This window comes from Electrona antarctica (genome assembly GCF_951216825.1).
Source record: "Electrona antarctica genome assembly, chromosome: 10".
NCBI classification, from domain to species: domain Eukaryota; kingdom Metazoa; phylum Chordata; class Actinopteri; order Myctophiformes; family Myctophidae; genus Electrona; species Electrona antarctica.
The window spans coordinates 42813535-42827498 of NC_136791.1; the positions used below are offsets into that span (position 1 = coordinate 42813535).

At 43.1% G+C, this 13964-nt stretch overlaps 1 protein-coding gene across 1 annotated transcript in view; it reads left to right on the forward strand.

Annotated features, from left to right (window-relative positions):
• thada (THADA armadillo repeat containing) overlaps positions 1-13964 on the forward strand; it is a 129689-nt gene that overhangs the window by 98091 nt on the left and 17634 nt on the right. Inside the window, exon 31 of the mRNA XM_079511946.1 lies at positions 962-1084. Coding sequence (XP_079368072.1) covers positions 962-1084 — 123 coding nt within the window. The remainder of the gene's footprint in view (positions 1-961; positions 1085-13964) is intronic.

Genomic DNA, 13964 nt, shown 5'->3' on the forward strand with positions numbered 1-13964 from the left:
CATGAGTTCAAGTCTGTTGCTCTCCCCATATGTCCCCCATATATGGGGACTAGGTTGGCGGAGGGTGTGTAGAGCCCAGGATCACATTAGATAATTGACACAGGGGTGAATAATGGGTTACAAAATCGTGGGATAAAAATTATAAAAAAAAATAAAAAAATAAAGTAGCACAATCTGCAAGATCGAAACGTGGCACAAAGCGTCTCGTTTTGAACTTGTCGATCTGCTACCAGTTTTATGCTGCGCTTAACTAGCTTTGACCTAATACAAGGGCCAAGAGAAATAATGATCTTGAAAAAAAGAAATCTTGGGGCTAGCGATTGCTTTGATCTGTATTTTCTTTATTTAGAGACTGAACATATTTTAATATAGCCTATCAAAACTACAATAGATTGTTTTATCACATTGTGGTCTGTATACTCTGTACAATGTGTTCTCTCTCTCTGCCAAATCTGCCTTCTGGGCTCTTCATTCTGAGTAGATCAAAATGAGTTACTGCATATAAGCTGTGTGTGTGTGTGTGTGTGTGTGTGTGTGTGTGTGTGTGTGTGTGTGTGTGTGTGTGTGTGTGTGTGTGTGTGTGTGTGTGTGTGTGTGTGTGTGTGTGTGTGTGTGTGTGCGTGTGCGTGCGTGCGTGCGTGCGTGCGTGCGTGCGTGCGTGCGTGCGTGCGCGCGCGCGTCCATGTGTGTGTGTGTGTTAGGGCATTCACTTCTAGTCATTTTTACTAGTTGCCTAGTTCTTTCTTTTTTACAATGTACAAATATTTGTACATTTAAAAACTGTGTACATTGGTGACTATAACTATAATCTACCTGATCTTGAGGCCTACAAAACCGGGAAAAAAAAAAAAAACTTTTTTCTTTTTTTTTTCTTATCAACTAGTCAACTAGTACCAGCAAGGTACTAGTTGACTAGTTGCTTAATGCCCTAGTGTGTGTGTGTGTGTGTTTCCTTCCCCAGGTCTGTCTGCCACGCTGCCCCTGTGGAAGACTGTGTTCACGCTCCTGCAGGACGAGGACCAGGAGGTCAGGGACTCTGCCTCTGACTTCATCTTTGAAGTCCCGACGTCTCTGCTCAGCTCAGGTATTACTGTACTGTCTACTGTATTCAGGTCACTGCATTCGGCCCACTGACCCCCATTTGATTTTTTACCTCTGGGATCGAAGTATAACACGGTGACGCCGCGGAACATAAGGGGCCATAGGGAATATGTGTACAAAATAATGGAACCAAATGGATCTGTTCCATTTGGTTCTATTTGTTCACTCTGTGGACCTGTGTAAGGGTCCATTTGGTTCTATTTGTTCACTCTGTGGACCTGTGAGAGGGTCCATTTGGTCCCTAACTATCAATCATTTTGCTGGGGGACACCCTGGAACCCCCACGCTGAAAAGCAGTGCAGTACACTATATACAGCATACAGCGCATTGTGGGCGGCGCAACGAGTCATAAATCAGGCAAAAGAGTACATATTCTCTCTAAAACCTTGAAAGATTTGGATTCATTCAGTACAACTTAGCCATTTGCAGACACTCTTAGCCCATTTTGACTAAATCCTGACAGTTTTCTGAAAAGGCTATTATGTCGTTCTTCGATTTTTCAAAAATAGCAGACCTACAAGCTCGTATTTTAACAATAACAACTTTAAAGTATTCTCGGTTTGTTTGATTGATCCAAGCGAGAACATAATCAGTTGATTCGTCATTAAGTGGTCAGATGGGTGGGCCGCAAACTGGGCCCTGGTCCCGGAAAAGGTTGAGGACGACGACTGGCACATGCACAAGTCTGAACAATTAGCTTGGTTGGTTGAATAGACACGTGGTCTGTGGGGTCTGATTACTACAGTGGATGAAACACACACACACACACACACACACACACACACACACACACACACACACACACACACACACACACACACACACACACACTGTAATTATGCAGGAATACTCGCACGCCGTCGGCTGGCATCAAAACCATTTAACCCATTTTGGGCGAGAACCCCTTTTGGTGTTTTAAACATTATGTTATAATTTAGCTATTGAAAAATAGCAGATCTGCTATTTTTTTTAAATCGAGGATTTAGAAGAATTTTTAAATTTCGAGGTCAGGCCTAAATGGGTTAAACACAAACAAATGTGTCTGCTCAGCACACACACACACACACACACACACACACACACACACACACACACACACACACACACACACACACACACACACACACACATACGTACAGTACACAAGTATGCATTGAAGATATTCATGATACATCAGATCCCCCACAAATACGTCTGCTCAGCACTAATGCGCACAACACCCCAACACAAACACATGTTGAATAACATTGTGATGATGATGATGATGATGATGATGATGATGACACATACAGTAAGTACGCACACACACACACACACACACACACACACACACACACACATGTTGGAGTTCTGGAAGGGGTGTTGACGTTGTTTCTCGCCAGGGTTTGGGGACAATTCCTGGAATGAAGGCTGCTAATTTTAGTGTGGCAGGGGGGGGACCCAGTGTTTGTGTGTGTGTGTGTGCGTAAGTGCGTGCGTGCATGCATGTGTGCGCGCTTGCGGTAATGTGTCATTGTACCGAAAATGTTTGATGTTTGTTTTTCCTCCGTATAACGTAACGCCTGGTCTCAGAAAAAGGATACGCTCATAAACACACACACACACACACACACACAGGCCCCCCCCCCCCCACCTACGGTAATCTGATCTCCAAAACACTCGTAATTCTGTCTTTTTTTCTCTCTCTGTTTAGTTTTGTTTTGAGGAGTGGAGTGGATATTTATCAACTCTCAAGTATCCCTCAGAACAAGTGTGACTTCCTCCGTCTGTGGGCATCTACGTCCTGTGTTTATACCATGCTACCTCCCAGGAGCCCCAGAACCCTTATTGTGTCTGGACCGGCGCTGATAGGATCTCCTAGCATAACCTTACATTGCCTTACAGCGGTTTCCCCAAACAGTGGGCCCGGGACCCCATTTGTGGGTCACAGACCAAAGTTTACGGGTACTCGGGTAAAAATCCCAGGTAACACTTTACAATAACGACCTGTTATAAAGCATTTATAAACATTTATAAGCCGTTTGTAGATGAGTAATAATCATGAACAGACTGTTGACATCCGTAAATGTTTACCTAAACATTTATAACTATGTGAATAGTTTACTACTTACTAATACCTTACTAATAACGTATGAATGAAGTTTAAACATAGTTATAAATGTTTAGGTAAACATTTACGGATGTCAACAATGATTGTTCATGATTATTACTCATTTACAAACTGCTTATAAATGTTTATAAATGCTTTATAACAGGTCGTTATTGTAAAGTGTTACCAAATCCCATTTTCTTTTCTTACATTTAAAAAAATATATATTTATTATTATTATTAATATATATATATATATATATATATATATATATATATATATATATATATTTCAAAGGTTTTCGGTCATTGCACTTGTAGATCTGCTATTTTCAATAGTTTGGGTCCTGCTGGGGCAAATATAACGTCTAATCTCTCTTTTTTGGGTCTCGGAAACACATCACTGGCGTACAATAACAATTTAACCTTTTAAGGCACTCAGGATCTTACTGTATATACTGCAGATTCTAGTAAAAGAAATATATGTAATTGGCCGCCGACCCCCATCTGAAATTATGTTGTTTCAGGAACCCCTCAGAAGCAAAGATTTTAGTTAAAAACGTTCGCTGTGAAAGAATATATTCAAACATTTGGGCCACATTTTCACGATTTTTCAAAAAATAGCAGACCTACAAGCTCATAGCTTGATCTACAAGCTATGAGCTTGTAGATCTGCTATTTTTCAATAGCTAAAGTATATATAGATAATGCTTAAAACACCAAAAGGGGTTCCCTCCCAAAATGGGTTAATATTTTAGCAAATTCCGTCTCAAATGAAAAGCATTGAACCACTTTTAGCATTGCATCCCTAGTATTTTTGAAACATTTCAAATGTAACAATTTTCAAAACTAATAAACAGCAGATGTGCACGGTGCGTCACGCTGCGACAGCATGTGAGCTTTAAATAGATGGGCTATTCTCACTATCCCTCGTACAATGACATACAGTATATAAGGCTTAAGTGGTTAAGATCCAGGACACATTTTCAGTAATGGTCTTTGTGAATAATACATAGAGCTTTTGGTTAAAAAAAAAGAAAGAAAAAGAAAAGAAAAGGCCTGAGAAGCTGGGTGGGTTATATATATATTTTTTTAAAAGATGTAAGGTTATATTATCCCAACTGCAGCTCTGCTGCTATCTTTGATGGGTGTTTATGTGCACAAGAGCGAGGCCTGCTCGTATCGCTGGATAAGAGCTGATCTCTGATCAGATAGGAAGGCCAGCAGCATGAGTAACAACACTGTAAAGATTTAGTCTACAACAGGAAGAGAATACAATGGACATAATTACTGTGTGTGTGTGTGTGTGTGTGTGTGTGTGTGTGTGTGTGTGTGTGTGTGTGTGCGCGTGTGCGTGCGCGTGTGCGCGGATGGGGGATCCCCTTTTGTCCATATTTATACCACACGCTCAGAGATTACAGTGCGTGTGTGGGGGTGAGGCAGACAGTCTAGTACTTACGGTAAGATGGCCAGTGTTTCCTGCTGGACACATGTCTGCATTGGTGTGTGTGTGTGTGTGCTTGTGCGCGTACGTGTGTGCGTACAGGCTTGTCTCTCTCCGTCAACGTGTGTGGGGTTTCACTTCAAAGCCCACATATTCATATAAGTGCTGAAATTGTGACGGGAATGTTTTTGTTTTTTTACCCCCCTCTCCACGCCGAGGACTTGGCATTTCGTCTCCGGTAAAGTGCTGCAGTTGAGCTGCTTAAAGCCTCTTTCAAATGATCACTTCCATCTCTGCTGACCTGACCTGAAAGTGAGAAACGTGTGTGTGTGTGTGTGTGTGTGTGTGTGTGTGTGTGTGTGTGTGTGTGTGTGTGTGTGTGTGTGTGTGTGTGTGTGTGTGTGTGTGTGTGTGTGTGTGTGTGTGTGTGTGTGTGTGTGTGTGTGTGTGTGTGTGTGTGTGTGTGTGTGTGTGTGTGTGTGTGTGTGTGTGTGTGTGTGTGCCATCTGTGAGAGGTTATGCAGGACTGTGTGGTTGTGTCTGTGAATTGTAGGCGTGTGTGTATTGTTTGAATGCAAATGTATCTTTTTTTATACATCATCATTCATCACAGTCGGGTGTAAACCTTTTATGTCCAAACTGTTACTCTTCAGGAAATAGAAAACAATGGATAATTTTCCAATGGATCCAGTGTAGTTATTATTTAGTGACAAGCTCTTGTTAATACTTTTCATCGGTTCAATATTCATAAAACACACAGACTGACGTAACCACTTCTACTTTCAACGTATTTGTAAAATAGGGAAAACTAGCCGACCTACAAGCTCACAATGCGTCGCATTGCTTAGGGCGGTTAAACATCGTATCCATTTTTTTTCCCGTAAATAAATTCCCTACTGGAAACCTCATATCCATTAGTAAATAGATTAGTACTTTGTTGTACAAAAGGTTGAACAAACTGTACTGTAGTGGTCTACAAGTACAAGTTTCCGTGTCGCATATTATAGGAGAGAGAAAAAATCATTAATATTTTACCCGCCACCATTAATGAATCCCTCGATAAGGTACTGCCAAGGTTTTATCGTGCGTAACACTTACTTTGAATAACCAAATATCCGTAATCGCATTTTACTATGAAGAAATTCCGTGTGTGTTGTCATCACTGGTTGTTGTTGTCTCGTTCGGCGGTGGAAAAAGTGGACCGCGAGTATCACAGCGCCTGCTACAGGCCGTTGAAAACGCTTGTCTGGGCCAAATCTGCCCCTCAATGTCCCTTCCGAGATACAGTCCTCTGAAGACAGGGCGGACAATGCAAGTGGATGCGCGCGCATCTTCAAAATGGCCACGGCCATTGTGTGTTTGTGTCCCAGCGTGTTGTTGCGGTAGCAGCATCAGCTAGCGATCGAAACGGTTCAAAAACGGATTAAAAGATTTAAACCCGAGAATCTCGCGTTTGGCGGAGAACGAGTGTGTGTGTGTGTGTGTGTGTGTGTGTGTGTGTGTGTGTGTGTGTGTGTGTGACAAATGCAAGAAAGGGAGTGAAATGACATTATCTGAGTGAGTTTTGTACATCAATGGTCTTTTAACAGCAACCCTAGTGTGTTATTTAACCCATTTTGGGCGGGAACCCCTTTTGGTGTTTTAAACATTATGTTATAATTTAGCTATTGAAAAATAGCAGATCTACAAGCTCATAGCGCGCCACCGAGTGACGCTCTACAAGCTTGTAGGTCTGCTATTTTTGAAAAATCGTGAAAATATTTATTTATTTTATTTGAGGTCAGGCCTAAATGGGATAACTTAAGCCTGTGGAGAGAAGCCTTAATGTCGCTCTGTGAAGGGAAATGTCTGCTACATCTTTAAGGCGATCTGTGTGGGTATTTTGAGAGATAATTGCATGAAGGCTATAGTTGTAAATGTGTAGACAGAAGCTGTCGTCTTTAACAGCATACAGCACTGTATGCTGACACTGTTGTGTCACTGTGTCACACGTTCAAGGATCTGCTTCCACACCACCGGTCTTGATACCGGAAGGTTGCCAGTTCGTATCCCCGGACCGGCACGTTAAAATTACCACCGCTGTGCCCTTGAGCAAGGCCACTACCATGAAATGTTCTATGAGCAGGGCCTGGCTGTAAACAAGTATCTGATGCTTAGTCCAGTTACCCTGGGTAAATATAGTAACTTTGCTTTGCTTTGCTGTCGCCTCACAGCTAGAAGGTCCTGGGTTCGATTCCCGCTGTCGGCGCTGGGGGGCGTGTTCCCTCCTCCACGTCATCAGTGCCCATACCTGAGGTGGGGTTGGCGAAAGGGCCTTTCTGTGTGGAGTTTGCATGTTCTCCCCGTGTCTCCTAGGGTAGGTACCCTCACAAAAACATGCAGTAATCCTGGTCTCTAAAACTACCTCCCCCTGGCCAGCCGGGGCGCCTGATGGAGGGGAAAGGAACTGGAATAACGTGTTACTTCCACGCGCTATGTCCGGCCAGGGAAATTCCCCCCTGTCAGGTGCAGTGTTGTTCAAGTTACTTTTAAAAAGTAAAGAGTTATAGTTATAGTTACTTATCTAAAAAAGTAACTTTTTTTAGATAAGTTACTTTACTTTACTTTACTTTATGAAAGTAACTTTTAAAGTTACTTTACTTTACTTTAAAAAATAATAATATAAAAAACGATTTAAAAGACGTTTTTTTTGTTCTGTCGCACAGTAAGAGAAAAGACAACTCCCTCCTAACATTATGAAATGTAGTGGAACAATAAAACATGTTCAGACAGAGATTTTGAGTAGTGATCGACCGATATGGTTTTTGGCCGATATATCCGATCACCGATTAGTGGACAATCAAAAAGCCGATAGCCGATATTATGAGCCGATATGAATTTAAGTTAAAAAAAAGGAAGTGCAAGAAGCACCAACATCGTTTCAGTAACACTTCCCCCCTCCATCAAATGCAGCTTTTTTTTTCAAGTGCAAACATGTACTGTAGCAGCATATATATACTTTTTTCAATATCTATCTATCTATCTATCTATCTATCTATCTATCTATCTATGAATGCACCGTGTGTGTGTGTGTGTGTGTGTGTGTGTGTGTGTGTGTGTGTGTGTGTGTGTGTGTGTGTGTGTGTGTGTGTGTGTGTGTGTGTGTGTGTGTGTGTGTGTGTGTGTGTGTGTGTGTGTGTGTGTGTGTGTGTGTGTGTGTGTGTGTGTGTGTGTGTGATTGTCCAGAACCGCCCCAAAAAGGCCTCTGCCCGGGCTCTTGACCGGGCCAGCATCCATATATGGAGCTGGCCTGTTCTGACCTCACAGCACTCCATATTTGGGCATGCCTGACACAGACTCCACAAGCTGGCTGCATATACTCCCTATTTGGGCATGCCTTACAAAGAACTCCATATATGGGCATAAAAGAGAGACAGACATAATATCTGGGTGGGGCATTCATTTCCAACTTGCATCGTTCCAAGTAGATCAGTGCCCAATGGGCTGTAGAGACTCTATGGGCACCGTTCTAGTTTATCAAAATTGGTGATCTACAAGCCCACAGCACATTGCAGCATGACATGTTGAGAGCTTGTAGATCTGCTGCCCAAACTCTCCAAAGCCATGTGACCTTGTTGTTTTTACTCCACCACTGAAATGTGCCACTTTCAAGATCACTGGCCACTTTTTTAATGCATGTAGAATTTGTTTTTACCATTCATTTTATAGCAATAAAAGACAATGTCTCAAAACACTGGCCAACAGTAAAATTATTGGCAACTAAATTAATATGAACTAGAAATTAAGACTGACAATGCTACTGATTGGTTCATTCCTCACTGGCTTGCAGTTAGTTATTGCATATAGCCAAAATGCAATAATCATATTAGGCTGGTCAAGATGGGGGGAAAAAGGTTGTCCTTCAGTTGGCTGGCGCACACACACACACACACACACACACACACACACACACACGACAGGCAATCAATAGACAACTTGTTACAGCTGTTGTTTGCAACGTTAGCAGGCAGCAGCTAGCTTGGCTAACGTAGTTCTACCACTGCTCTCTGTGACTCTGTCCCTCTCACGTGTGGATTTTATTTTGGTTAATTGAAGATGAAAACAGCAAAGCTGGTTATGGTTACAAGGTTAGTAGCCTATAATCCTTCCTCCTCCCTCAGTGCAGTGGCCATCTCTCTGACTCCGTGTGTGAGTGAGAGAGGAAGGGTTTGTGTGTGTGTTTACATATGGCTCTGCCACAGCCATACACGAGTAAGACCCGCCCTACTCTGTCAGACTGTCTTTGATTGGCTTACCCTGAAATCTGGCCCTACGTTAGCCAATCAATGACCTCTTCTGCGACATGCTTTGTTCACGTTAGGGTGTGGGCTCAGAGGCTCAGGCTAGTATGAGAGCACAAACGAAACTGCCAACACAGTACAACACAGCGCGCTCTCTCAGCAGCAGTCAGCACAGAGCCTGTATGACAGACTCACGGCGCTGTATGGGGAAACTTTTCACTTGGATCATACGTTGACATAATAACGCTATAACGCGGGTAACGCTCGGACAATAACTATAAGGCCGTTATGGAATAGGGAAATGTAAAGCCTCAGTTACAAGTTACTGCAAAAAGTAGCGCCGTTAGGTAACGTAACGTGATGTAAGGGCGTTAGTTACAACACTGGTCAGGTGTAAAGAAGCAGCTTGGACTCCTCATGCATAGAAGGAGGCATGAGGTCAGTCCGCTGCCCCCCCAGGTTGGCAGAGGAAGTGTAGCGCCCAGGATTACATTAGATAATTGGCACTGGGTGAAAAAACTGGGTTGCAAAATCGTGGGATTAAAAAAATAAAATAAAAAAGAATTGTTTAGCCGCCATGCCAATGAACCCTCCCCACACATTTCTGTTGTTGCCACCATTATTGTACCCTCCTAGCTCACCTGCTAGCGAGGAGCCCCCACCAGGAGGACGTATAGCGCCCCTCCGTCCCACTCCTCCCATTCGACACCCCCCTGCGGACAAGCACTGCCCCCAGTCCATAGATGTCGCCAGCAGAGCGACAAAGACAATGGCCTTGCCCGAACATCAATCAATCAATCAATCAATCAATCTTTATTTATATAGCACATTTCAGACGAGTGCAGTTCAAAGTGCTTTACAGTAAGAGCAAACATATAACAAGAAAGAGCAAAACACAACAAGAGAGCATCAACTACATAATAATAACAAAAACAAAAGGAGCGACTAAAACAGGAAAAGGACATGCAATGATCTAGGTAAAAGCAATGCTAAAAAGGTGTGTTTTAAGATTTCGTTTAAAAATGTCCACAGATTTAGAGAACCGTAGATCCCTTGGCAGGCTGTTCCACAGCACAGGGGCATAGTAGCTAAAGGCGGCTTCTCCATATTTCTTTGTGTTAGGGGTCTCTGGAATCTCTAGGAGACCAGCACTAGAGGATCTAAGGCAGGGGTGCCCACACTTTTTGACTTGAGAGCTACTTTCAAAATGACCAGCTCGGCAAGATCTACCCACCAAATCAATTATTATACCATTGCTGAAAATAGTTTAAATATGTACCTGAGGGGGCTTCGGAATAGTAGAGTTTGTGTTACATTCTGTACAGTATAAGACAAATGCACTTTGATTTCTTTTTCAAAAATCGTTTTATATTTAAATGAAATACTCTTTAGGGGCATGTCATGTGATCTACCTGCACAGCCTTTGTGATCTACTGGTAGATCGCGATCTACCTTTTGGGCACCCCTGATCTAAGGGGTCTGCCGGGCACATATTTAGGACATGGCCAAAATGTGTTTGTATATCGCCTGGCCAAGCCGGCCGGCTGTGCCGCGGTGGACAGGTACTTTGCCCCCTGTGCCACCTCTGTGTGCTGTGTCCGATCTTCTGTAGGCCACTATTAGGCAGGACCTCTGTATAAGAGTGGCTTCTGTGTGACTTTTGTGTTGTTGTGGGGAGTTGTGGGGAAGCGTTGAAAGCCAGTTCGGTTGGCTCTCGACCGTCGGAAAGCAGCAGCAGCAACAACAGTCTTGTTGGAAAAAGATATCAAGGCCATAGGCTATTTTTAGCACCATAGTAGCCGTATGTCGGTGTCAGATCTCACGTGCATTCAGCAACTTTTTTTCACGCCCCACGCCCACGACTGATCTCACAACTTCATTCGACTTGCCAGTCTGAAGTAACCTGTAGTAGTCTGTTTGGTGGAGAGCTATACCTTAAAGGACCACTTCACCACTTTTCAACTTATCTTCATATAATTAGTCCTCACTAATGTTCATGATAAAATACCACAATTCTTTCCTACTCAGTCTGTGTCTCATAGGAGGGATGTGAGCAGTTCAGAAACCCGTCCACCAGTGACATCATCGATGGGGAATCCAAGCTAATAAAAACGGCAGGATTTCTTTTCCTGAAAAGCTGCAATGCAAAAATGGAAGCCATCGTTCTCACGATAATAAAAATCTAAATATATTGTAAAACAAATCTTGTTTTTAAAAAAAAATCTGCCTAACGATGATGTCACTGGTGGACGGGTGTCTGAACTGCCCACAGCTCTCCTATGAGACACAGACTGAGTAGAAAAAAATGGTGGTGTTTTATCATGAACATTAGTGATGACCAATTATGTGAAGAGATGTTGAAAAGTGGTGAAGTGGTCCTTTAAGTGTTTGAGTGCATTATGACTGTGTTATGTGTACATCTGCATGTGTGTGTGTGTGTGTCTGTCTGTCTGTCTGTCTGGGCCTCAAGGCCACTGAGTCAGTCATTGTGTCTGGCCAGCAGCTTTCTGTGAGCAGGGGGGGGGGGGGGCAGCTTTATGACGTGCCAAGTAGCGGAGGTGTTAGGCTCCTGTGATTGAGCGACAGCTCAGGGGCCTTTGATATGGAGGGACAGGGCAGTGATGTGAGAAGAGGGGACGGGATCAGGAACAGCAGGGGAAAGAAAGCAGGAAAGGGGTAATAACTGGAACCTTAGTTTGAACTGTTGTGCCATCCTCCCCTCTCTTTAGAACCTTAGTTTGAACTGCCCTCTCTCTTTAGAAAGCCCCAAAAAGTGAGAGTCCCAAAAAAACAATTGATTGTGGATTGGGAAGAGCTTTCTTCTTCACAGCAAATAATGTGCTGCTTCTTCTTGAGGTTATAGCCTATATCTTGAGGTTAACCCATTTTTGGGCGGGAACCCCTTTTGGTGTTTTAAACATTATTATTGTTATAATTTAGCTATTGAAAAATAGCAGATCTACAAGCTCATAGCGCGCCACCGAGTGGCGCGCTACAAGCTTGTAGGTCTGCTATTTTTGAAAAATATTTTTTTGAAGATTTTTTTTTTAATTTTGAGGTTAGGCCTAAATGGGTTAAAGTAACTATATACCCTTGATATACCTTGCAATTATGCAATGTCGCATTTATAATACAGTATATAATCATCACTGTCGGAAGGAAACCTTGCCCCCCCCCCCCCCCCCTCCCCCCACACAAACATATTTCCATGATATGGAAAATACAACCTGTGTTCAAATGGAGTCAGTGTGGTTAATAGTTATCATCTTGGCACAAGCTCTTCTGAATGCTTTTCATTTGTTAAATAATTAGGAGCTGATGATTTAAAACAGAATAACCTCTCAAAATGTTTGAATATTTTGTGACAATGGCACATCTACGCAATCTCTGCTTCTGAGCTTGTAGATGGACTGTTTTCTCTATTTCTGCTCACTGTTGTTGTAAAATGAAGCTGGACATTAATTTTAAAATTGAAATATGGAGATACAGGGTTTCTGCCTAACAGCTACAATATTTTAAGAGATTTTAAGAGAGCTTCCTATGTCCTAACCACAACACAACTCTCAAAAGCGGTTGTGCATGCGTGGTTATTTTGTGTGTGTGTGTGTGTGTGTGTGTGCATGTGTGCGTGCTCGCGTGCGTGCGTGCAGCCGTGTGTTATCACATTAGGGTGGCTCAAGCTGTTCTTCCCAGAGCTGTGAACCACAGTGGAGCCATTGTCCCGGGTCGGGAAGATCAAATCTAATTTAACCCCCCGAGCCCCCTCCCAACTTTACCATCAAATAGCTCCACACTAATTGGGTGGGTCTGAAATAAAACTCCATTCCCCCTCACTGGACCTGGACCTCCACTACAGTAACACTCTTAGGAAAGAGAGGGGCTGACTTCATACAGAATAGTTATAGTGACTCCCAAACGTTTCAGCTCAAGACCTAAATAAAATATACATTTGGTGTCTCCCCGGCCGTGATCCAAATACAAGTTAAAATAGCGACAAAACTAGTCCGTCTACAAGTTCACAATAAAACGCGCGTATGTGATCTTGTAGATTGACTATTTTAAATGTTGTTGAGAATGTATGGACATTTTCAGAAATTTTTAAATGTATTTGCATTTCTTTTGAAACGCATATATTAAGAATTGTTAGGAAACAATTACTCACTAACAACCCATAAAAATGGATCCACGACCCATTGTTTTGGAACCACTGAGCTCAGCTGTATCATGGCTAATAATATCATGACAAGGTTCAAGGTTATTTTATTAGTGTCCCCGAAGGGCAAAAGGTTTTACAGCAGTTCATAAGGCTTGAAACACATATACATACATCAATCAAACCAAACGTATTTGCTGCTGGTCGCTAACGTGCGCTGTGCCCGGCCTACTTGCATCTTCAGGGTAGGTAGAAGGCGGCTGTGTGTATGCGACCGCCCTCTTCAAGAGGCAAGTAGTGTGTGACAGTTAGCTCTCTCACCTGGTTCTTTATGCTTTTATGTAAATTCACAAGAACCACCAGGAGCTGTCACACGTGGCGTGCTTAGTACAGGGTCTTTGTTCATAGGACAATAGGCTGGCACTGTGACTGCACAGATGGAGACGTTGCCCATATAACGCTGACATGCCCGCATTCTCATTGAACCATCAACCATCCTAAAATAACCTACATTATCTCATTCATTGCCGACAGTTGGCTGCAGAGACTATGCCATTCATGCATCCCCCCCCCCCCCCCCCCCCCCCCCCCCAGAGTTAATTCATTTACAGTGGATGATCCAAATGAATGGAGGTGAACGGGTGCACGCAGAACAGTAACTCATTAGACGGGTTAAATAGACTGTGTCCGCATTCAGCTTGGAGATCCCACAACCATTAGGCCGGGGTTTGTGTTTATCGTTTGTCGCGCGCGCGCGCGCACACGCACACACACACACACACACACACACACACACACACACACAGCGCACTGTCAGCACCGCAATCAGCTGTTTGTTTAAAAATGCGATGCGGTTTAAGGAGACGTGTTGCTTACAAAACTATAGACAAACTGGTG